The following is a 25480-nucleotide window of genomic DNA, read 5'->3' as shown; positions in this document are numbered from 1 at the left end:
CTGTGACTGTATAGAAATCAACACGTCTTACCTGCGTGTGACTCTAGGAGGATTTGAAAAAGTCACTTTTTGGCGCTCAGTGAAACAAAATGGCGCGTCCTCCTGAAATGGCTTCTAACACTAATGAAATAGACTTATTTAGGATGAGTCTAGGAAGTAGTGGAGCAGGACTTTAAAAGGAGATTAACATGTTTTATTGATATGCAGCCAAAATGACTTCCTCAGGGCTTCCAGTGTTAAACTATATTAACCAATTATTTAGACCTTTTTGGGAGAGGTAAGCAGTTGTTTTTTCATGAGAATGAACAAATTAATTTGTACAGATGTTGTCAAATGAGGTCCTGCTGTGTCCCGTGGCGCTAGGTTTATAAATGAGGTCTAGGTTTATGTTGAAATGTGTCCCGTGGCGCTATAGGTTTATGTTGTTAAATGAGGTCCGCTGTGTCCCGTGGTGCTAGGTTTATGTTGTTAAATGAGGTCCGCTTGATCCCGTGCTGTGAGGTCTCCCGTGGCTTTAGGTTTAGGTGTGTGTGGTAGGTTTATGTTGTTAAATGAGGTCCGCTGTGTCCCGTGGCGCTAGTGCTAATGAGGTCTGCTGTTGTTAAATGAGGTCCGCTGTGTCCCGTGGTGCTAGGTTTATGTTGTTAAATGAGGTCCGCTGTGTCCCGTGGTGCTATAGGTTTATGTTGTTAAATGAGGTCCGCTGTGTCCCGTGGCGCTATAGGTTTATGTTGTTAAATGAGGTCCGCTGTGTCCCTTGGCGCTAGGTTTATGTTGTTAAATGAGGTCCGCTGTGTCCCGTGACGCTTTAGGTTTATGTTGTTAAATGAGGTCTGCTGTGTCCCGTGGTGCTATAGGTTTATGTTGTTAAATGAGGTCCGCTGTGTCCCGTGGTGCTATAGGTTTATGTTGTTAAATGAGGTCCGCTGTGTCCCTTGGCGCTAGGTTTATGTTGTTAAATGAGGTCCGCTGTGTCCCGTGGTGCTATAGGTTTATGTTGTTAAATGAGGTCCGCTGTGTCCCGTGGTGCTAGGTTTATGTTGTTAAATGAGGTCTGCTGTGTCCCGTGGTGCTAGGTTTATGGTGGACAGCGATGTGGTGGGTTGCTGCTGGATTGAGCTGCCCAAAGGGAAGTACCGGGTGAGGGAGGAGAGGATGTTGGGGAAGACGGACGCTCACCACCCAGGCAAGGTAAGAGAATGGAGACCTCTGGGCCTTTACACACCCAGGGGGTGTTCCAGATTTACAATACCTCCCTCCTCTCTCCTAGGTGTCTCTGTGTCAGTATGAGGTTGATGTGGGATGGACCCAGCTGATCAGTCACCCAGCAGAGGGAGAGTACCAGAGGATCGCTCCTCTCAGGGTTCTCAGCTTTGACATTGAGTGTGCTGGGAGAAAAGGTTTGTGCTCTGTACTGCATTGTACTATATTATACTGCATTGTACTGATTGGGTGTCTGTGGACTGGAGAGCCTGTGTTTACTGGCTTGTCCTCTGGCTCCTGTCTGCAGAGATATGTATTTAGAGAGTTGGGACATTGAGGTTTCTGCATTATGATGCATTTATGTGACTCTACAACATTCTATGACAGCCATGTTAACTCTTCATTTACATGACACTACAACATTCTATGACAGCCATGTTAACTCTTCATTTACATGACTCTACAACATTCTATGACAGCCATGTTAACTCTTCATTTACATGACACTACAACATTCTATGACAGCCATGTTAACTCTTCATTTACATGACACTACAACATTCTATGACAGCCATGTTAACTCTTCATTTACATGACACTACAACATTCTATGACAGCCATGTTAACTCTTCATTTACATGACACTACAACATTCTATGACAGCCATGTTAACTCTTCATTTACATGACACTACAACATTCTATGACAGCCATGTTAACTCTTCATTTACATGACACTACAACATTCTATGTTAACTCTTCATTTACATGACACTACCATGTTAACTCTTCATTTACATGAGACAGCCATGTTAACTCTTCATTTACATGACACTACAACATTCTATGACAGCCATGTTAACTCTTCATTTACATGACACTACAACATTCTATGACAGCCATTTAACTCTTCATTTACATGACACTACAACATTCTATGACAGCCATGTTAACTCTTCATTTACATGACACTACAACATTCTATGACAGCCATGTTAACTCTTCATTTACATGACACTACAACATTCTATGACAGCCATGTTAACTCTTCATTTACATGACACTACAACATTCTATGACAGCATGTTAACTCTTCATTTACATGACACTACAACATTCTATGACAGCCATGTTAACTCTTCATTTACATGACACTACAACATTCTATGACAGCCATGTTAACTCTTCATTTACATGACACTACAACATTCTATGACAGCCATGTTAACTCTTCATTTACATGACACTACAACATTCTATGACAGCCATGTTAACTCTTCATTTACATGACACTACAACATTCTATGACAGCCATGTTAACTCTTCATTTACATGACACTACAACATTCTATGACAGCCATGTTAACTCTTCATTTACATGACACTACAACATTCTATGACAGCCATGTTAACTCTTCATTTACATGACACTACAACATTCTATGACAGCCATGTTAACTCTTCATTTACATGACACTACAACATTCTATGACAGCCATGTTAACTCTTCATTTACATGACACTACAACATTCTATGACAGCCATGTTAACTCTTCATTTACATGACACTACAACATTCTATGACAGCCATGTTAACTCTTCATTTACATGACACTACAACATTCTATGACAGCCATGTTAACTCAACATTTACTGACTTCATTTCTATGACAGCCATGTTACTCTTCATTTACATGACACTAAACATTCTATGACAGCCATGTTAACTCTTCATTTGTTAACATGACACTACAACATTCTATGACAGCCATGTTAACTCTTCATTTACATGACACTACAACATTCTATGACAGCCATGTTAACTCTTCATTTACATGACACTACAACATTCTATGACAGCCATGTTAACATTTACATGCACATGACAGCCATGTTAACTCTTCATTTACATGACACTACAACATTCTATGACAGCCATGTTAACTCTTCATTTACATGACACTACAACATTCTATGACAGCCATGTTAACTCTTCATTTACATGACACTACAACATTCTATGACAGCCATGTTAACTCTTCATTTACATGACAGCCATATTTACAACATTCTATGACAGCCATGTTAACTCTTCATTTACATGACACTATAACATTCTATGACAGCCATGTTAACTCTTCATTTACATGACACTACAACATTCTATGACAGCCATGTTAACTCTTCATTTACATGACACTATAACATTCTATGACAGCCATGTTAACTCTTCATTTACATGACACTATAACATTCTATGACAGCCATGTTAACTCTTCATTTACATGACACTACAACATTCTATGACAGCCATGTTAACTCTTCATTTACATGACACTATAACATTCTATGACAGCCATGTTAACTCTTCATTTACATGACACTATAACATTCTATGACAGCCATGTTAACTCTTCATTTACATGACACTACAACATTCTATGACAGCCATGTTAACTCTTCATTTACATGACACTACAACATTCTATGACAGCCATGTTAACTCTTCATTTACATGACACTACAACATTCTATGACAGCCATGTTAACTCTTCATTTACATGACACTACAACATTCTATGACAGCCATGTTAACTCTTCATTTACATGACACTACAACATTTCTATGACAGCCATGTTAACTCTTCATTTACATGACACTACAACATTCTATGACAGCCATGTTAACTCTTCATTTACATGACACTACAACATTCTATGACAGCCATGTTAACTCTTCATTTACATGACACTACAACATTCTATGACAGCCATGTTAACTCTTCATTTACATGACACTACAACATTCTATGACAGCCATGTTAACTCTTCATTTACATGACACTACAACATTCTATGACAGCCATGTTAACTCTTCATTTACATGACACTACAACATTCTATGACAGCCATGTTAACTCTTCATTTACATGACACTACAACATTCTATGACAGCCATGTTAACTCTTCATTTACATGACACTACAACATTCTATGACTGCCATGTTAACTCTTCATTTACATGACACTACAACATTCTATGACAGCCATGTTAGCTCCCCGTTTACATGACATGAGGAGAATTGACACTGTTCTATGTAACTGAATGTCTAGGATCAGAACAGTTTTCACTGTTCTAAAGGTTGGCCCAACTCTCTTGTCTTCTTCTAGGGATTTTTCCAGAGGCAGAGAAAGACCCAGTGATCCAGATAGCCTCCATGGTGCAGCGACAGGGAGAGAAGGAACCCTTCATCCGCACCGTCTTCACCCTCCAGTCCTGCTCCAGCATCGTGGGCTCCCAGGTCCTGTGCTTTACTAAAGAGAGCCAGTTACTACAGGTAACATAAACACACACACAAACACACTTGTGGGGAGTTGAGCTTGGCTGCTTTAAGACCAACAGCAGTGGAGGTTCCCCCCTGATTGCCTCTTTGTTTTCCCCCTGCAGAGCTGGGCTGAGTTTGTGAGGACAGTGGATGCAGACATCATCACTGGGTACAACATCCAGAACTTTGACCTTCCCTACCTGCTGAACAGAGCAGCTACCCTGAAGGTCAGTACAGACAGACTGGCCATGGTTCTATGGAAACTTCTAGAATCAGAACGTCCAGATTCTAAGTCTAACCTGCCAGATCAATGTCTGTTGATGCAGTATTTGTTGTATATTGCCTTGTTGTATGTGGACCTGTCAGTCTAACTACTGGAGCTGTACCTGCCTGTCAGTCTAACTACTGGAGCTGTACCTGCCTGTCAGTCTAACTACTGGAGCTGTACCTGCCTGTCAGTCTAACTACTGGAGCTGTACCTGGCTGTCAGTCTAACTACTGGAGCTGTACCTGCCTGTCAGTCTAACTACTGGAGCTGTACCTGCCTGTCAGTCTAACTACTGGAGCTGTACCTGCCTGTCAGTCTAACTACTGGAGCTGTACCTGCCTGTCAGTCTAACTACTGGAGCTGTACCTGCCTGTCAGTCTAACTACTGGAGCTGTACCTGGCTGTCAGTCTAACTACTGGAGCTGTACCTGCCTGTCAGTCTAACTACTGGAGCTGTACCTGCCTGTCAGTCTAACTACTGGAGCTGTACCTGCCTGTCAGTCTAACTACTGGAGCTGTACCTGCCTGTCAGTCTAACTACTGGAGCTGTACCTGCCTGTCAGTCTAACTACTGGAGCTGTACCTGCCTGTCATAAGATACTAGAAACCACTTACATTTACTTATAAAATAATATATATAAAACAGTACATCATATAACATTATTACACCACTACTTATCTACAGTACAAAATGTACAGTACAGAAGGAATAATACCACCATTCAACAATATTTCAATGTATGTGCATGTCTTCACAGTCCCACTGTATTTATATCCTGCTGTTTAAATCTGATTCTACTGCTGCATCAGGTACCTGACTGGGAATAGAGTTCCATCTAGTCATGGCTCTATGTCGTACTGTGGAATAGAGTTCCATGTAGTCATGGCTCTATGTCGTACTGTGGAATAGAGTTCCATGTAGTCATGGCTCTATGTCGTACTGTGGAATAGAGTTCCATCTAGTCATGGCTCTATGTCGTACTGTGGAATAGAGTTCCATCTAGTCATGGCTCTATGTAATACTGTGGAATAGAGTTCCATGTAGTCATGGCTCTATGTAGTACTGTGGAATAGAGTTCCATGTAGTCATGGCTCTATGTAGTACTGTGGAATAGAGTTCCATGTAGTCATGGCTCTATGTAGTACTGTGGAATAGAGTTCCATGTAGTCATGGCTCTATGTAATACTGTGGAATAGAGTTCCATGTAGTCATGGCTCTATGTAGTACTGTGGAATAGAGTTCCATGTAGTCATGGCTCTATGTAGTACTGTGGAATAGAGTTCCATGTAGTCATGGCTCTATGTAGTACTGTGGAATAGAGTTCCATGTAGTCATGGCTCTATGTAGTACTGTGGAATAGAGTTCCATGTAGTCATGGCTCTATGTAGTACTGTGGAATAGAGTTCCATGTAGTCATGGCTCTATGTAGTACTGTGGAATAGAGTTCCATGTAGTCATGGCTCTATGTAATACTGTGGAATAGAGTTCCATGTAGTCATGGCTCTATGTCGTACTGTGGAATAGAGTTCCATGTAGTCATGGCTCTATGTAGTACTGTGGAATAGAGTTCCATGTAGTCATGGCTCTATGTCGTACTGTGGAATAGAGTTCCATGTAGTCATGGCTCTATGTAATACTGTGGAATAGAGTTCCATGTAGTCATGGCTCTATGTAATACTGTGGAATAGAGTTCCATGTAGTCATGGCTCTATGTAATACTGTGGAATAGAGTTCCATGTAGTCATGGCTCTATGTAATACTGTGGAATAGAGTTCCATGTAGTCATGGCTCTATGTAATACTGTGGAATAGAGTTCCATGTAGTCATGGCTCTATGTCGTACTGTGGAATAGAGTTCCATGTAGTCATGGCTCTATGTCGTACTGTGGAATAGAGTTCCATGTAGTCATGGCTCTATGTAGTACTGTGGAATAGAGTTCCATGTAGTCATGGCTCTATGTAGTACTGTGGAATAGAGTTCCATGTAGTCATGGCTCTATGTAGTACTGTGGAATAGAGTTCCATGTAGTCATGGCTCTATGTAGTACTGTGGAATAGAGTTCCATGTAGTCATGGCTCTATGTAGTACTGTGGAATAGAGTTCCATGTAGTCATGGCTCTATGTAGTACTGTGGAATAGAGTTCCATGTAGTCATGGCTCTATGTAGTACTGTGGAATAGAGTTCCATGTAGTCATGGCTCTATGTAGTACTGTGGAATAGAGTTCCATGTAGTCATGGCTCTATGTAGTACTGTGGAATAGAGTTCCATGTAGTCATGGCTCTATGTAGTACTGTGTGCCTCCCATAGTCTGTTCTGGACTTGGGGACTGTGAAGAGACCCCTGGTGGCATGTCTTGTGGGATATGCATGGGTGTCCAAGCTTTGTTCTAGTATTTTAAACAGACACCTCTGTACATTCAGCTAGTCAACACTTCTTACAACAACAAGTAGTGATGAAGACAACCTCTCTTCCACTTTGAGCCAGGAGAGATTGACATGCATGTCATTAATGTTGGCTCTGTGTTCTTTTAAGGGCCAGCCGTGCTGCCCTGTTCTGAACCAACTGCAATTTCCTTAAGTCCCTCTTTGTGGCACCTGACCACACGACTGAACACTAGTCAAAGTGCGACAAAACTAGGGCCTGTAGGACCTGCCTTGTTGATAGTGCTGTTAAGAAGGTAGATCAGTGCTTTTATGGACAGACTTCTCCCCATCTTAACTACTGTTGTATCAATATGTTCTGACCATGACAGTTTAGTCTCAACTTGCTCATTACCACATTCATTACGAGATGTCATTTAGGTTGAGGGTTTAGTGAATCTCATCAATTTGTCCCAAATACAATGCTTTTAGTTTTTAAATATTTAGGACAAACGTATTTCTTGCCACCCATTCTTTGTTAATTGTTGCAGTCATTTCAGTTGCTGTAGTAGCTGACGTGTGTAGTGTTGAGTCATTTACTCAGAGCCAGTGGCATGTCGTTTAGTAAAGATAGAAAAAGGTAAGGGGCCTAAACAGCTGCCCTATAAGATACTAGAGATCCCCAAAACAGCAATGATTTTGGTCCGACCCAAAAAACAACTCGCACACAAACCTTCGACGCTAAGAAATGCATTTTAATTAGGCCCCAAAAATAATAATTGGATCTTCCTCAAATGAAATTCACAAAAATGTTGTTTTCATAAACAATGACCTTTAAAAAGGCTGATGGAGTAGCGTGGCTGTCTCTCCTACCTGCCATGTCTGTCCACTATTAAAGTCATGGAAAGAGACATCTGGAGTGATGTCTGTGTCTCTGTGCTTCTGTCTCTGTGTCCCTGTGCTTCTGCCTCTGTGCTTCTGCCTCTGTGCTTCTGCCTCTGTGCTTCTGCCTCTGTGTCTTCTGCCTCTGTGTGTCTCTCTGCCTCTGTGTCTTCTTCTGCCTCTGTGTCTCTGTGCTTCTGCCTCTGTGCCTCTCTCTGCTTCTGCTCTCTGCCTCTGTGTCTCTGCTTCTGCTGTGTCTCTGTGCTTCTGCCTCTGTGTCTCTGTGCTTCTGCCTCTGTGTCTGCTCTGTGTCTCTCTGCCTCTGTGTCTCTGTGCTTCTGCCTCTGTGTCTCTGTGCTTCTGCCTCTGTGTCTCTGTGCTTCTGCCTCTGTGTCTCTGTGCTTCTGTGTCTCTCTGTGTCTCTGTGCTTCTGCCTCTGTGTCTCTGTGTCTCTGTGCTGTCTGCCTCTGTCTGCCTCTGTGTCTCTCTGTGTCTCTTTGTGCTTCTGTGTCTGCTGTGCTCTGTGTCTCTGTCTCTGTGTCTTGTGCTGCTCTGCTCTCTGTGTCTGTGATGCTCTGTGCTCTTGCTCTTGGGGTTTTAGGCTGGGTGTCTCTGTGTCTCTCTTTGGGGTTTTAGGCTGGGTGTCTGTGATACACTCTGTGTCTCTTGCTCTTTGGGGTTTTAGGCTGGGTGTCTGTGATGCACTCTGTGTCTCTTGCTCTTTGGGGTTTTAGGCTGGGTGTCTGTGATGCACTCTGTGTCTCTTGCTCTTTGGGGTTTTAGGCTGGGTGTCTGTGATACACTCTGTGTCTCTTGCTCTTTGGGGTTTTAGGCTGGGTGTCTGTGATGCACTCTGTGTCTCTTGCTCTTTGGGGTTTTAGGCTGGGTGTCTGTGATGCACTCTGTGTCTCTTGCTCTTTGGGGTTTTAGGCTGGGTGTCTGTGATGCACTCTGTGTCTCTTGCTCTTTGGGGTTTTAGGCTGGGTGTCTGTGATACACTCTGTGTCTCTTGCTCTTTGGGGTTTTAGGCTGGGTGTCTGTGATGCACTCTGTGGCTTTCTAAAAGTGCGTTCCAAGATGTATTTGATTGATATGTCTGATTCCAGGTCAAGCTGTTCCCCTACCTGGGCAGAGTACAGGGCATCAAGTCAGTCCTGAGAGACTCTAGTTTCCAGAGCAAACAGATGGGCCGCAGAGAGAACAAGATCCTCAACATGGAGGGACGAGTTCAGTTTGACCTGCTCCAGGTAACTGGCCCGCCCTGGACAATAGTTAGACTCATCATGGATGCATGTTTTGTCTGACTGACCCTGGACCATAGTTAGACTCATCATGGATGCATGTTTTTGTCTGACTGACCCTGGACCATAGTTAGAGGACTCATCATGGATGCATGTTTTTGTCTGACTGACCCTGGACCATAGTTAGACTCATCATGGATGCATGTTTTGTCTGACTGACCCTGGACCATAGTTAGACTCATCATGGATGCATGTTTTGTCTGACTGACCCTGGACCATAGTTAGAGGACTCATCATGGATGCATGTTTTTGTCTGACTGACCCTGGACCATAGTTAGACTCATCATGGATGCATGTTTTGTCTGACTGACCCTGGACCATAGTTAGAGGACTCATCATGGATTCATGTTTTGTCTGACTGACCCTGGACCATAGTTAGACTCATCATGGATGCATGTTTTGTCTGACTGACCCTGGACCATAGTTAGACTCATCATGGATTCATGTTTTTGCGTGGACATTGCCATTGAGAGCTTCCATGATCTTAAAGCAGTCAATTGAGTGGGGATTCCTATGGACAGACTCCATAATGGAATACATGCAAAGATGAGGCCTGTAACTCTATGCCCCTGGACCTGTCTATGTGGGTTCTTCAGGTGCTGCTGAGGGACTACAGACTGTTCTGTTGTTCTAAGGGTTCTGTTCTGACTACAGACTGTTTTGACTGTTCCAAGTGTTCTGTCTGACTGACTGTATCTGTCCATGTGGGTTCTTCAGGTGCTGCTGAGGGACTACAGACTGTTCTGTTGTTCTAAGGGTTCTGTTCTGACTACAGACTGTTTTGACTGTTCCAAGTGTTCTGTCTGACTGACTATCTGCCCATGTGGGTCCTTCAGGTGCTGCTGAGGGACTACAGACTGTTCTGTTGTTCTAAGGGTTCTGTTCTGACTACAGACTGTTTTGACTGTTCCAAGTGTTCTGTCTGACTGACTGTATCTGTCCATGTGGGTCCTTCAGGTGCTGCTGAGGGACTACAGACTGTTCTGTTGTTCTAAGGGTTCTGTTCTGACTACAGACTGTTTTGACTGTTCCAAGTGTTCTGTCTGACTGACTGGATCTGTTCATGTGTGTCCTTCAGGTGCTGCTGAGGGACTACAAACTGTTCTGTTGTTCTAAGGGTTCTGTTCTGACTACAGACTGTTTTGACTGTTCCAAGTGTTCTGTCTGACTGACTGTATCTGTCCATGTGGGTTCTTCAGGTGCTGCTGAGGGACTATAGACTGTTCTGTTGTTCTAAGGGTTCTGTTCTGACTACAGACTGTTTTGACTGGTCCAAGTGTTCTGTCTGACTGACTGGATCTGTTCATGTGTGTCCTTCAGGTGCTGCTGAGGGACTACAAACTGTTCTGTTGTTCTAAGGGTTCTGTTCTGACTACAGACTGTTTTGACTGGTCCAAGTGTTCTGTCTGACTGACTGGATCTGTTCATGTGTGTCCTTCAGGTGCTGCTGAGGGACTACAAACTGCGCTCATACACACTCAACGCCGTCAGCTTCCACTTCCTGCAAGAACAAAAGGAGGATGTTCAGCATTCTATCATCACAGATCTGCAGGTACATCTCTCTCTGCTCTCTCTCTTCTCTCTCCTCACTTTCTGTCAAGTGGAGGCCTATTAGTACCTATTAGGACTTTCCCCCAGATACTGACAGCGTCTCATTCATGTTTCCTCTCTTTCCCTCCCTGTCGTCCTTCTATCCCAGAATGGTAATGAGCAGACCCGGAGGCGCCTGGCAGTGTACTGCCTGAAGGATGCCTACCTGCCCCTGCGTCTGCTGCAGAAGCTGATGTGTGTGATCAACTACATGGAGATGGCCAGAGTCACCGGGGTTCCCCTCACCTACCTGCTCTCCAGAGGCCAGCAGATCAAAGTGGTGTCCCAGCTACTGCGGCAGGTGAGACACACACTCTTTCTCTCAATACACATTCCTAGAACACACGTTCTCACCTAAATGTTTGGGACCGAGAAAATGATGTCAACTCTGTGTGCGTGTTAGGCAATGAAACAGGGGCTGGTCATGCCAGTGGTGAAGCCTGAGGGAGGTGAAGACTACACTGGAGCTACAGTCATTGAGCCAGAGAAAGGGTGAGTAACACTGCTCTGAAGACTACTGGAGTTAGTCATTGAGACAGGGTGAGTAACACTGCTCTGAAGACTACTGAAGTTATAGTCATTGAGACTGGGTGAGTAACACTGCTCTGAAGACTACTGGAGTTAGTCATTGAGACAGGGTGAGTAACACTGCTCTGAAGACTACTGAAGTTATAGTCATTGAGACAGGGTGAGTAACACTGCTCTGAAGACTACTGGAGTTAGTCATTGAGACTGGGTGAGTAACACTGCTCTGAAGACTACTGAGTTATAGTCATTGAGACAGGGTGAGTAACACTGCTCTGAAGACTACTGAAGTTATAGTCATTGAGACAGGGTGAGTAACACTGCTCTGAAGACTACTGGAGTTAGTCATTGAGACAGGGTGAGTAACACTGCTCTGAAGACTACTGGAGTTACAGTCATTGAGACAGGGTGAGTAACACTGCTCTGAAGACTACTGGAGTTAGTCATTGAGACAGGGTGAGTAACACTGCTCTGAAGACTACTGGAGTTACAGTCATTGAGACAGAGAAAGGGTGAGTAACACTGCTCTGTGTTTTAGGGTGTGTTCTGACATCAAATCAAAATCAAATTTATTTATATAGCCCTTCGTACATCAGCTGATATCTCAAAGTGCTGTACAGAAACCCAGCCTAAAACCCCAAACAGCAAGCAATGCAGGTGTAGAAGCACGGTGGCTAGGAAAAACTCCCTAGAAAGGCCAAAACCTAGGAAGAAACCTAGAGAGGAACCAGGCTATGTGGGGTGGCCAGTCCTCTTCTGGCTGTGCCGGGTGGAGATTATAACAGAACATGGCCAAGATGTTCAAATGTTCATAAATTACCAGCATGGTCGTATAATAATAAGGCAGAACAGTTGAAACTGGAGCAGCAGCACGGTCAGATGGACTGGGGACAGCAAGGAGTCATCATGTCAGGTAGTCCTGGGGCATGGTCCTAGGGCTCAGGTCAGTTGAAACTGGAGCAGCAGCACGGTCAGGTGGACTGGGGACAGCAAGGAGTCATCATGTCAGGTAGTCCTGGGGCTTGGTCCTAGGGCTCAGGTCCTCCGAGAGAGAGAGAGAGAGAGAAAGAGAGAATTAGAGAACGCACACTTAGATTCACACAGGACACCGAATAGGACAGGAGAGGTACTCCAGATATAACAAACTGACCCTAGCCCCCGACACATTAACTACTGCAGCATAAATACTGGAGGCTGAGACAGGAGGGGTCAGGAGACACTGTGGCCCCATCCGAGGACATGGTTTTTACTTGTGATTTTAGCTTGAATGTTTTGTTTGTGTATTAATGTAATCTAAGATTGATTAGATGTTTATCTGACAGTTCAACAAATATACACACAGTACATACATGCTGTCAGCGATCACACAGTAAAGTCAATGACTTATTTCCATTGTGGTCCCTTTATGTATTTCACTGTCTATGACTGCTATGTGGGTAAAAACATCAAGTTGAAGTAATCTCTCTCTCTCTGGGTTCTCCAGATACTACAGCGTCCCCATCGCCACCCTGGATTTCTCCTCCCTGTATCCCTCCATCATGATGGCCCACAACCTCTGTTACACCACCCTGCTTCAGAAGGGCTCAGCGGAGAAGCTGGGGTGAGAGAGTCACTGTTGTTGTGTTGTTTCACTAACCAGGGCTCACCAACCCTGTTCCTGGAGAGATACCCTCCTGTAGGTTTTAACTCCAACCCTGTTCCTGGAGAGATACCCTGCTGTAGGTTTTAACTCCAACCCTGTTCCTGGAGAGATACCCTGCTGTAGGTTTTAACTCCAACCCTGTTCCTGAAGAGAGGACCCTCCTGTAGGTTTTAACTCCAACCCTGTTCCTGGAGAGATACCCTCCTGTAGGTTTTAACTCCAACCCTGTTCCTGGAGAGCTACCCTCCTGTAGGTTTTCATTCCAAGCCTGTTCCTGGAGAGCTACCCTCCTGTAGGTTTTAACTCCAACCCTGTTCCTGAAGAGATACCCTCCTGTAGGTTTTAACTCCAACCCTGTTCCTGGAGAGATACCCTCCTGTAGGTTTTCATTCCAAGCCTGTTCCTGGAGAGATACCCTCCTGTAGTAGGTTTTAACTCCAACCCTGTTCCTGGAGAGATACCCTCCTGTAGGTTTTCATTCCAAGCCTGTTCCTGGAGAGATACCCTCCTGTAGGTTTTAACTCCAACCCTGTTCCTGGAGAGCGACCCTCCTGTAGGTTTTAACTCCAACCCTGTTCCTGGAGAGCTACCCTCCTGTAGGTTTTAACTCCAACCCTGTTCCTGAAGAGATACCCTCCTGTAGGTTTTAACTCCAACCCTGTTCCTGGAGAGATACCCTCCTGTAGGTTTTCATTCCAAGCCTGTTCCTGGAGAGATACCCTCCTGTAGTAGGTTTTAACTCCAACCCTGTTCCTGGAGAGATACCCTCCTGTAGGTTTTCATTCCAAGCCTGTTCCTGGAGAGATACCCTCCTGTAGGTTTTAACTCCAACCCTGTTCCTGGAGAGCGACCCTCCTGTAGGTTTTAACTCCAACCCTGTTCCTGGAGAGATACCCTCCTGTAGGTTTTCATTCCAACCCTAATCTAGCTACGGCAGGGCTCTGCAACAGGTGGCTGTGAGAACCTCAGCCAGTTTTGTATGACTGCATCCTTGATTGGTCGACCTATGTTGATTTTGTAAGTGACATGGGTGTCTTGTCTCCTTAGTTTGACCCCAGAGGACTTCATCAAGACTCCCACAGGAGACTTGTTTGTTAAGAGCTCGGTGAGGAAGGGACTTCTGCCTGATATCCTGGAGGACCTGCTCTCTGCCAGGAAGAAGTAAGCACTGACCTGGAGTCAGCTGAAACGAGGGTCTATGCACATCTCCTAGGTTTCTCAATCTGATCTAGGATCAGTAACACTGCTATAGAGTATATGAGGGCTGTCTTTATGCAGACTATTCCTTTTATAATTTTGGGTTTGTTTGCTTTGTGTTTCCTGTCTTGATTGAACTGTTTCTGTTTGTAACTTAATGTGTAATTGCTTGCTGGTCTTGAGATGCAGGGCTCCCTTGCCAAATAGTCTTGTTTCTCTATGGGGCTTAGATAAAGGTTACATACATGTAATGGCCAAAAGATGGCCTGGGGATGACAGGTGGTTCTTGTAGATTTCTGACATTTTAAGTGTGCTCCTAACCCATTTCACTCGCACAAAAGATAATTCAACTCTTGTGCCGTCAAGTGACCAAAGCTGAGTTGTGTATGAACCAATTCATCCTGGACAAAAGTCAGTCCATGCAAACAGGGAATGAACAGTGCTTAACAAACAGTGAATAGACAGTGCTTAACAAACAGGGAATGAACAGTGCTTAACAAACAGGGAATGAACAGTGCTTAACAAACAGTGAATAGACAGTGCTTAACAAACAGGGAATGAACAGTGCTTAACAAACAGTGAATGAACAGTGCTTAACAAACAGTGAATAGACAGTGCTTAACAAACAGTGAATAGACAGTGCTTAACAAACAGGGAATGAACAGTGCTTAACAAACAGTGAATGAACAGTGCTTAACAAACAGTGAATGAACAGTGCTTAACAAACAGGGAATGAACAGTGCTTAACAAACAGTGAATGAACAGGGCTTAACAAACAGTGAATGAACAGTGCTTAACAAACAGGGAATGAACAGTGCTTAACAAACAGTGAATGAACAGTGCTTAACAAACAGGGAATGAACAGTGCTTAACAAACAGTGAATGAACAGTGCTTAACAAACAGGGAATGAACAGTGCTTAACAAACAGTGAATGAACAGTGCTTAACAAACAGGGAATGAACAGTGCTTAACAAACAGTGAATGAACAGTGCAGTGAATGAACAGTGCTTAACAAACAGGGAATGAACAGTGCTTAACAAACAGTGAATGAACAGGGCTTAACAAACAGGGAATGAACAGTGCTTAACAAACAGTGAATGAACAGTGCTTAACAAACAGTGAATGAACAGTGCTTAACAAACAGTGAATGAACAGTGCTTAACAAACAGGGAATGAACAGTGCTTAACAAACAGTGAATGAACAGTGCTTAACAAACAGTGAATGAACAGTGCTTAACAAACAGTGAATGAACAGTGCTTAACAAACAGGGAATGAACAGTGAACAAACAGTGAATGAACAGGGCTTAACAAACAGTGAATGAACAGTGCTAAACAAACAGGGAATGAACAAACAAACAGTGAATGAACAGTGCTTAACAAACAGGGAATGAACAGTGCTTAACAAACAGTGAATGAACAGTGCTTAACAAACAGGGAATGAACAGTGCTTAACAAACAGTGAATGAACAGTGCTTAACAAACAGGGAATGAACAGTGCTTAACAAACAGTGAATGAACAGTGCTTAACAAACAGTGAATGAACAGTGCTTAACAAACAGGGAATGAACAGTGCTTAACAAACAGTGAATGAACAGGGCTTAACAAACAGGGAATGAACAGTGCTTAACAAACAGTGAATGAACAGTGCTTAACAAACAGGGAATGAACAGTGCTTAACAAACAGTGAATGAACAGTGCTTAACAAACAGGGAATGAACAGTGCTTAACAAACAGTGAATGAACAGTGCTTAACAAACAGTGAATGAACAGTGCTTAACAAACAGTGAATGAACAGTGCTTAACAAACAGTGAATGAACAGTGCTTAACAAACAGTGAATGAACAGTGCTTAACAAACAGGGAATGAACAGTGCTTAACAAACAGTGAATGAACAGGGCTTAACAAACAGTGAATGAACAGTGCTTAACAAACAGTGAATGAACAGTGCTTAACAAACAGTGAATGAACAGGGCTTAACAAACAGTGAATGAACAGGGCTTAACAAACAGTGAATCAACAGTGCTTAACAAACAGTGAATGAACAGTGCTTAACAAACAGTGAATGAACAGTGCTTAACAAGCAGTGAATGAACAGTGCTTAACAAACAGTGAATGAACAGTGCTTAACAAACAGTGAATGAACAGGGCTTAACAAACAGTGAATGAACAGGGCTTAACAAACAGTGAATGAACAGTGCTTAACAAACAGGGAATGAACAGTGAACAAACAGTGAATGAACAGTGCTTAACAAACAGGGAATGAACAGTGCTTAATGAATGAACAGTGAATGAACAGGGCTTAACAAACAGTGAATGAACAAACAAACAGTGAATGAACAGGGCTTAACAAACAGTGAATGAACAGTGCTTAACAAACAGTGAATGAACAGTGCTTAACAAACAGTGAATGAACAGTGCTTAACAAACAGGGAATGAACAGTGCTTAACAAACAGGGAATGAACAGTGCTTAACAAACAGTGAATGAACAGTGCTTAACAAACAGTGAATGAACAGGGCTTAACAAACAGTGAATGAACAGTGCTTAACAAACAGTGAATGAACAGTGCTTAACAAACAGTGAATAGACAGTGCTTAACAAACAGTGAATAGACAGTGCTTAACAAACAGGGAATGAACAGGGCTTAACAAATGAAAGTTGTTGTGGTGGTTGTTATTTCTGACCCCCTTTCGATGTCTTCAGGGCCAAAGCGGAGCTGAAAAAGGAAACGGATCCTTTCAAGAAACAGGTCCTTGATGGTCGACAGCTCGCTCTCAAAATCAGCGCCAACTCAGTCTATGGCTTTACAGGGGCTCAGGTGGGCAAGCTGCCCTGCCTTGAGATCTCACAGGTGAGCACCCTGACCAGTTTCCTCAAGCATAGTGCCTCAAAGTGGAAACTGGGACCAGGACCCCAGGCCAGTGGAGCTGTAGGACTCCAGACAATGTCCTGTTTGTATTTACATACCCAGCCAAACACAGAAGTCTTCAGACTTCTGTGTTTCCAGAGTGTCACCAGTGTTCCTAACCTCTCCCAGTGTTCCTAACCTCTCCCTGTGTCCCTAACCTCTCCCAGTGTCCCTAACCTCTCCCTGTGTCCCTAACCTCTCCCTGTGTCCCTAACCTCTCCCTGTGTCCCTAACCTCTCCCAGTGTCCCTAACCTCTCCCTGTGTTCCAAACCTCTCCCAGTGTCCCTAACCTCTCCCTGTGTCCCTAACCTCTCCCAGTGTCCCTAATCTCTCCCAGTGTCCCTAACCTCTCCCTGTGTCCCTAACCTCTCCCTGTGTCCCTAACCTCTCCCTGTGTCCCTAACCTCTCCCAGTGTCCCTAATCTCTCCCTGTGTTTCCAGAGTGTCACCAGTGTCCCTAACCTCTCCCTGTGTTTCCAGTGTCACCAGTGTTCCTAACCTCTCACAGTGTCCCTAACCTCTCCCAGTGTTCCTAACCTCTCCCTGTGTTTCCAGAGTGTCACCAGTGTTCCTAACCTCTCCCTGTGTTTCCAGAGTGTCACCAGTGTTCCTAACCTCTCCCAGTGTCCTAACCTCTCCCTGTGTTTCCAGAGTGTCACCAGTGTCCCTAACCTCTCCCAGTGTCCCTAACCTCTCCCTGTGTTTCCAGAGTGTCACCAGTGTTCCTAACCTCTCCCTGTGTCCCTAACCTCTCCCTGTGTCCCTAACCTCTCCCAGTGTCCCTAACCTCTCCCTGTGTTTCCAGAGTGTCACCAGTGTCCCTAACCTCTCCCAGTGTTCCTAACCTCTCCCTGTGTTTCCAGAGTGTCACCAGTGTCCCTAACCTCTCCCTGTGTTTCCAGAGTGTCACCAGTGTTCCTAACCTCTCCCAGTGTTCCTAACCCCTCCCTGTGTTTCCAGAGTGTCACCAGTGTCCCTAACCTCTCCCAGTGTTCCTAACCCCTCCCTGTGTTTCCAGAGTGTCACCAGTGTTCCTAACCTCTCCCAGTGTTCCTAACCCCTCCCTGTGTTTCCAGAGTGTCACCAGTGTTCCTAACCTCTCCCAGTGTTCCTAACCCCTCCCTGTGTTTCCAGAGTGTTACTGGGTTTGGCAGACAGATGATTGAGCAGACTAAACAGCTGGTGGAATCCAAGTACACCACCGCCAACGGTTACCAAGCCGATGCCAAGGTGAGAGGAGAGGAGAAGGACAGTCGTTACATCATCCTAACCTGTCCTTTCTTTTTCTTCTCTTTTTAGTTGTTCTACTTTCACAACCCTCCTTGATTGTCTGTGTGTGTGTCAGGTCATCTATGGGGACACGGACTCCGTCATGGTCAAACTGGGCGTGGACACTGTGAGCAGGGCCATGGAGGTTGGGAGGGAGGCGGCAGAGTGGGTCTCCTCCCACTTCACCCCTCCCATCAAACTGGAGTTTGAGAAGGTACCAGTTCACCATTTAAAACACAGTTGCTAATAGCCCTGGGTCATGTTCAGTTGATAGGAAACGTTTTAAAACGGAGTGAAACTATTGTTTGAAAACCCTAACCCATGGGGGGGAAATGATGAAACCAGAAGGTACTACCACGGAGACCCTATTAAAATACTAAATTATATTATTTAATTATATGGGTACAACCTGGAGTTGTCCAATTAGGAAAAACATAATTTTTTATGTTTCATCGACAGTGTTCCCGAATGAACATAACCCAGGTCAAGTGCTAGAGCAAGCTAGCTTGTACTACTTTGTCTTTTGTTTAGTCTGGAAAAAAGCTATGCTCATCCTCTCTTGGATGGTCAAATAACTAACATCCATACTCTCTCCTCTCCTCTCTTCTCCCTATTGGACTTGACCCGAGGCTACTATGAGCTCCTTCTATGGTCAAATAAAGACTAGTTAAACTCCCTCTTATCGCTCTCTCTCTCCTCTCTCTCTTCTCTCTCTCTCCTCTCCTCTCTCTTCTCTCCTCTCTCTCCTCTCTCTCTCCTCTCTCTCTCTCTCTCCTCTCTCTCTCTCTCTCTCTCTCTCTCTCTCTCTCTCTCTCTCTCTCTCTCTCTCTCTCTCTCTCTCTCTCTCTCTCTCTCTCTCTCTCCTCTCTCTCTCTCTCTCTCTCTCTCTCTCTCTCTCTCCTCTCTCTCTCTCTCTCTCTCTCTCTCTCTCTCTCTCTCTCTCTCTCTCTCTCTCTCTCTCTCTCTCTCTCTCTCTCTCTCTCTCTCTCTCTCTCTCTCTCTCTCTCTCCTCTCGTCTCTCTCTCCTCTCTCTCTCTCTCCTCTCTCCTCCCTTCAGGTGTACTACCCCTATCTGTTGATCAACAAGAAGCGCTACGCAGGCCTCTACTTCTCCTCAAGCGCCGACACTCACGACAAGATGGACTGCAAGGGTATCGAGACGGTCCGCAGAGACAACTGTACCCTGGTGGCCAATCTGATCAATACCTGCCTGCAGACCATTCTGATAGACAGGTAGGTACCATCTAGAACATTCTAATAGACAGGTAGGTACCATCTAGAACATTCTAATAGATGGGTAGGTACCATCTAGAACATTCTGATAGACGGGTAGGTACCATCTAGAACAGTCTGATAGACGGGTAGGTACCATCTAGAACAGTCTGATAGACGGGTAGGTACCATCTAGAACATTCTGATAGACGGGTAGGTGCCATCTAGAACATTCTGATAGACGGGTAGGTGCCACCTGGAACATTCTGATAGACGGGTAGGTGCCATCAGGAACATTCTGATAGACGGGTAGGTACCATCTAGAACATTCTGATAGACGGGTAGGTACCATCTAGAACATTCTGATAGACGGGTAGGTACCACCAGGAACATTCTGATAGACGGGTAGGTGCCATCAGGAACATTCTGATAGACGGGTAGGTGCCACCTGGAACATTCTGATAGACGGGTAGGTACCATCTAGAACATTCTGATAGACGGGTAGGTACCATCTAGAACATTCTGATAGACGGGTAGGTACCATCTAGGAACATTCTGATAGGTGCCATCAGGAACATTCTGATAGGTGCCATCAGGAACATTCTGATAGACGGGTAGGTGCCATCAGGAACATTCTGATAGACGGGTAGGTGCCATCAGGAACATTCTGATAGACGGGTAGGTGCCATCAGGAACATTCTGATAGACGGGTAGGTGCCACCAGGAACATTCTGATAGACGGGTAGGTGCCATCAGGAACATTCTGATAGACGGGTAGGTGCCATCAGGAACATTCTGATAGACGGGTAGGTGCCATCAGGAACATTCTGATAGACGGGTAGGTACCATCTAGAACATTCTGATAGACGGGTAGGTACCATCTAGAACATTCTGATAGACGGGTAGGTACCACCAGGAACATTCTGATAGACGGGTAGGTGCCATCAGGAACATTCTGATAGACGGGTAGGTGGAACATTCTGATCATCTAGAACATTCTGATAGACATTCTGAACATTCTGATAGACGGGTAGGTACCATCTAGAACATTCTGAACATTCTGATAGACGGGTAGGTACCATCTAGAACATTCTGATAGACGGGTAGGTAACATCTAGAACATTCTGATAGACGGGTAGGTACCATCTAGAACATTCTGATAGACGGGTAGGTACCATCTAGAACATTCTGATAGACGGGTAGGTACCATCTAGAACATTCTGATAGACGGGTAGGTACCATCTAGAACATTCTGATAGACGGGTAGGTACCATCTAGAACATTCTGATAGACGGGTAGGTACCATCTAGAACATTCTGGTAGACTGGTCCTGTTCAGTAGGTCTGTAACAGAGTGAAACTGGGAGGCATGATCTGAACGTGTCCAATAAGAAACTTGTTTTCATTTGCCGCTGCAGAACATTTCAGAATATTGGACAACAATCTAGATATTTGTGTTGTGTACATGTTTGTTACTGACATGCTGCTTGTTGTATTGATGTAAGTTTTGTCTGGTTGATGTCATGTCTGAATCTGATGTTGCTTCTGTCTTGGTCCAGGCCCCCTGAAAAAGTTTTATTTCAACAAGACTAACCTGGTTAAATAAATCAAATAAATGACTGCTCCTTTTCTCCTTCATCTCTCTACCCTCCTTCACTCCCCTACTCGTCTCTCAACCCTCCCTCCTGGTCTCTCGACCCTCCCTCTTGGTCTCTCGACCCTCCCTCTTGGTCTCTCGACCCTCCCTCTTGGTCTCTCGACCCTCCCTCCTGGTCTCTCGACCCTCCCTCCTGGTCTCTCGACCCTCCCTCTTGGTCTCTCGACCCTCCCTCTTGGTCTCTCGACCCTCCCTCTTGGTCTCTCGACCCTCCCTCCTGGTCTCTCTACACAGAGATCCCCAGGGTGCGGTGGCCCACGCCAAAGAGGTGATCTCTGACCTGCTGTGTAACCGCATCGACATCAGCCAGCTGGTTATCACCAAGGAGCTGACCCGCACAGCCCAGGAGTACGCTGCCAAGCAGGCGCATGTGGAGCTGGCTGAGAGGTAAGGAGGGAGAGATGGAGAGAGGCACAGAGAGAGGAGGAACATTGGAGGCTGGTACAGGGAGAAATGGGGTGGAAAGGCTCATTGTAATGGCTGGATGGGAACGGTTGATGGAAGCCCATCCAAATAAGTTGTTGTTTTACCCTTGTTACCAGTTGATAACCTCTGACCCCTCACCTCTATAGGATGAAGAAGAGAGACGCAGGTAGCGCCCCCCAACTGGGAGACAGAGTTCCCTATGTCATCATCAAAGCTGCCAAAGGAGTAGCAGCATACATGAAGTCTGAGGTTAGAACTGTGTGTGTCTGTCTATTGGAGGCTATTGGAAATATTCATGTGATTGTCGGTGTGTCGTGTAAAGGTATACATTCATTAACATTCACACAAATCATTACTATTGTGTGTGTAGGATCCAATCTATGTTCTGGAGAACAACATTCCCATTGACACCCAGTACTACCTGGAACAACAGCTCTCCAAGCCACTGCTCCGCATCTTTGAGCCCATCCTGGGAGAGAGCAAAGCAGAGAGCGTCTTACTGAGTGAGTCAGCACACACACACGCATATACACACACACACACACACACACACACACACACACACACACAGGGTCTCTTCCTTTCTCTCTCACACACACACACAGCCCTCTCACACACACACACACACACACACACACACACACACACACACACAGGGTCTCTTCCTTTCTCTCGGACCTCTCACACACACACACAGTCTCTTCCTTTCTCTACGCTCTGTCACACACACACACACACACACACACACACACACACACACACACACACACACACACACAGGGTCTCTTCCTTTCTCTCGGCCCTCTCACACACACACACACACACACACACACACACACACAGGGTCTCTTCCTTTCTCTCGGCCCTCTCACACACACACACACACACACACACACACACACACACACACACACACACACACACACACACACACACACAGGTCTCTTCCTTTCTCTCGGCCCTCTCACACACACACACACACACACACACACACACACACACACAGGGTCTCTTCCTTTCTCTCGGCCCTCTCACACACACACACACACACACAGGGTCTCTTCCTTTCTCTCGGCCCTCTCACACACACACACACACACACACACACTACCTTTCTCTCGGCCCTCTGTCACACACACACACACACACACACACACACAGGTCTCTTCCTTTCTCTCGGCCCTCTCACACACACACACACACACACACACAGGGTCTCTTCCTTTCTCTCGGCCCTCTCACACACACACACACACACACACACACACACACACAGGGTCTCTTCCTTTCTCTCGGCCCTCTCACACACACACACACACACACACACAGGGTCTCTTCCTTTCTCTCGGCCCTCTCACACACACACACACACACACACACACAGGGTCTCTTCCTTTCTCTCGGCCCTCTCACACACACACACACACACACACACACACACACACACACACACAGGGTCTCTTCCTTTCTCTTGGCCCTCTCACACACACACACACACACACAGGGTCTCTTCCTTTCTCTACGCCCTGTCACTCACACTACAAACACACCATGACTGCTGCTGCTATTAGACTAATTGCAGTAATAAAGTTGATTTGATGTGTGTTTCAGAGGGGGATCACACGCGCTGTAAGACAGTGTTGACCTCCAGGGTGGGGGGGCTCATGGCCTTTGCCACCAAGAGGAGCGCCTGTATTGGTTGCAGAGCAGTGCTGAAGGACGATGGTGAGAGAGAGTAATAATGTACTGTGTGTGTGTAAATCATGTATTTGTTTGTTGCGGTGTGTGTTCTCTCTTTCACCCCCTACTGTGGCTGTGTGTTCCCACTAATCCATCTTTCTACTGTGGCTGTGTGTTCCCACTAATCCATCCCCTACCGTCTTTCTACTGTGGCTGTGTGTTCCCACTAATCCATCCTCTTTCTACTGTGGCTGTGTGTTCCCACTAATCCACTAATCCATCCCTTTTCTACTGTGGCTGTGTGTTCCCAAATCCAACCTGTTTCTACTGTGGATGTGTTCCCACTAATCCACCCTCTTTCTACTGTGGCTGTGTGTCCCACTAATCCACCCTCTTTCTACTGTGGCTGTGTGTTCCCACTAATCCACCCTCTTTCTACTGTGGCTGTGTGTTCCCACTAATCCACCCTCTTACTGTGGCTGTGTGTTCCCACTAATCCATAATGTTACTGTGGCTGTGTGTTCCCACAAATCCAACCTGTTTCTACTGCGGATGTGTGTTCCCACTAATCCACCCTCTTTCTACTGTGGCTGTGTGTTCCCACTAATCAGTCCTCTTTCTACTGTGGCTGTGTGTTCCCACTAATCCATCCTCTTTCTACTGTGGCTGTGTGTTCCCACTAATCCATCCTCTTTCTACTGTGGCTGTGTGTTCCCACTAATCCACCCTCTTTCTACTGTAGCTGTGTTCCCACTAATCCACCCTCTTTCTACTGTAGCTGTGTTCCCACTAATCCACCCTCTTTCTACTGTAGCTGTGTTCCCACTAATCCACCCTCTTTCTACTGTAGCTGTGTTCCCACTAATCCACCCTCTTTCTACTGTAGCTGTGTTCCCACTAATCCACCCTCTTTCTACTGTGGCTGTCCACCCTCTTTCTACTGTGTTCCCACTAATCCACCCTCTTTCTACTGTAGCTGTGTGTTCCCACTAATCCATCCTCTTTCTACTGTGGCTGTGTGTTCCCACTAATCCATCCTCTTTCTACTGTGGCTGTGTGTTCCCACTAATCCATACTCTTTCTACTGTGGCTGTGTGTTCCCACTAATCCATCCTCTTTCTACTGTGGCTGTGTGTTCCCACTAATCCATCCTCTTTCTACTGTGGCTGTGTGTTCCCACTAATCAGTCCTCTTTCTACTGTAGCTGTGTGTTCCCACTAATCAGTCCTCTTTCTACTGTGGCTGTGTGTTCCCACTAATCCGTCCTCTTTCTACTGTGGCTGTGTGCTCCCACTAATCCATCCTCTTTCTACTGTGGCTGTGTGTTCCCACTAATCAGTCCTCTTTCTACTGTAGCTGTGTTCCCACTAATACGTCCTCTTTCTACTGTGGCTGTGTGTTCCCACTAATCCATCCTCTTTCTACTGTGGCTGTGTGTTCCCACTAATCCATACTTTTCTACTGTGGCTGTGTGTTCCCACTAATCCATCCTCTTTCTACTGTGGCTGTGTTTCCCACTAATCCATCCTCTTTCTACTGTGGCTGTGTGTTCCCACTAATCCATCCTCTTTCTACTGTAGCTGTGTGTTCCCACTAATCCATCATCTTTCTACTGTGGCTGTGTGTTCCCACTAATCCCACGTCCTCTTTCTACTGTGGCTGTGTGCTCCCACTAATCCATCCTCTTTCTACTGTGGCTGTGTGTTCCCACTAATCCGTCCTCTTTCTACTGTGGCTGTGTTCCCACTAATCCATCCTCTTTCTACTGTGGCTGTGTGTTCCCACTAATCCATAATGTTACAGCGGCTGTGTGTTCCCACTAATCCATAATGTTACTGTGGCTGTGTGTTCCCACTAATACGTCCTCTTTCTACTGTAGCTGTGTGCTCCCACTAATCCATCCTCTTTCTACTGTGGCTGTGTGTTCCCACTAATCCCTCTTTCTACTGTAGCTGTGTTCCCACTAATCCATCCTCTTTCTACTGTGGCTGTGTGTTCCCACTAATCCGTCCTCTTTCTACTGTAGCTGTG

At 45.3% G+C, this 25480-nt stretch overlaps 1 protein-coding gene across 1 annotated transcript in view; it reads left to right on the top strand.

Annotated features, from left to right (window-relative positions):
• The window catches only part of pold1 (polymerase (DNA directed), delta 1, catalytic subunit), a 38133-nt gene that overhangs the window by 7480 nt on the left and 5173 nt on the right, over nucleotides 1-25480 (top strand). Inside the window, exons 7-25 of the mRNA XM_042315557.1 lie at nucleotides 1077-1191; nucleotides 1271-1400; nucleotides 4374-4540; nucleotides 4651-4755; nucleotides 9148-9288; nucleotides 10784-10894; nucleotides 11042-11233; nucleotides 11336-11424; nucleotides 12941-13057; nucleotides 14147-14260; nucleotides 17001-17148; nucleotides 18341-18436; nucleotides 18552-18689; nucleotides 19533-19708; nucleotides 21578-21730; nucleotides 21916-22018; nucleotides 22140-22272; nucleotides 23381-23494; nucleotides 25253-25257. Coding sequence (XP_042171491.1) covers nucleotides 1077-1191; nucleotides 1271-1400; nucleotides 4374-4540; nucleotides 4651-4755; nucleotides 9148-9288; nucleotides 10784-10894; nucleotides 11042-11233; nucleotides 11336-11424; nucleotides 12941-13057; nucleotides 14147-14260; nucleotides 17001-17148; nucleotides 18341-18436; nucleotides 18552-18689; nucleotides 19533-19708; nucleotides 21578-21730; nucleotides 21916-22018; nucleotides 22140-22272; nucleotides 23381-23494; nucleotides 25253-25257 — 2347 coding nt within the window. The remainder of the gene's footprint in view (nucleotides 1-1076; nucleotides 1192-1270; nucleotides 1401-4373; nucleotides 4541-4650; nucleotides 4756-9147; nucleotides 9289-10783; nucleotides 10895-11041; nucleotides 11234-11335; nucleotides 11425-12940; nucleotides 13058-14146; nucleotides 14261-17000; nucleotides 17149-18340; nucleotides 18437-18551; nucleotides 18690-19532; nucleotides 19709-21577; nucleotides 21731-21915; nucleotides 22019-22139; nucleotides 22273-23380; nucleotides 23495-25252; nucleotides 25258-25480) is intronic.

Source organism: Oncorhynchus tshawytscha, unplaced genomic scaffold, assembly GCF_018296145.1.
Source record: "Oncorhynchus tshawytscha isolate Ot180627B unplaced genomic scaffold, Otsh_v2.0 Un_contig_2462_pilon_pilon, whole genome shotgun sequence".
In the NCBI taxonomy this organism is placed as follows: domain Eukaryota; kingdom Metazoa; phylum Chordata; class Actinopteri; order Salmoniformes; family Salmonidae; genus Oncorhynchus; species Oncorhynchus tshawytscha.
Note: the sequence above shows the minus strand (reverse complement) of the source record. Positions and strands in the feature narration are given on the sequence as shown.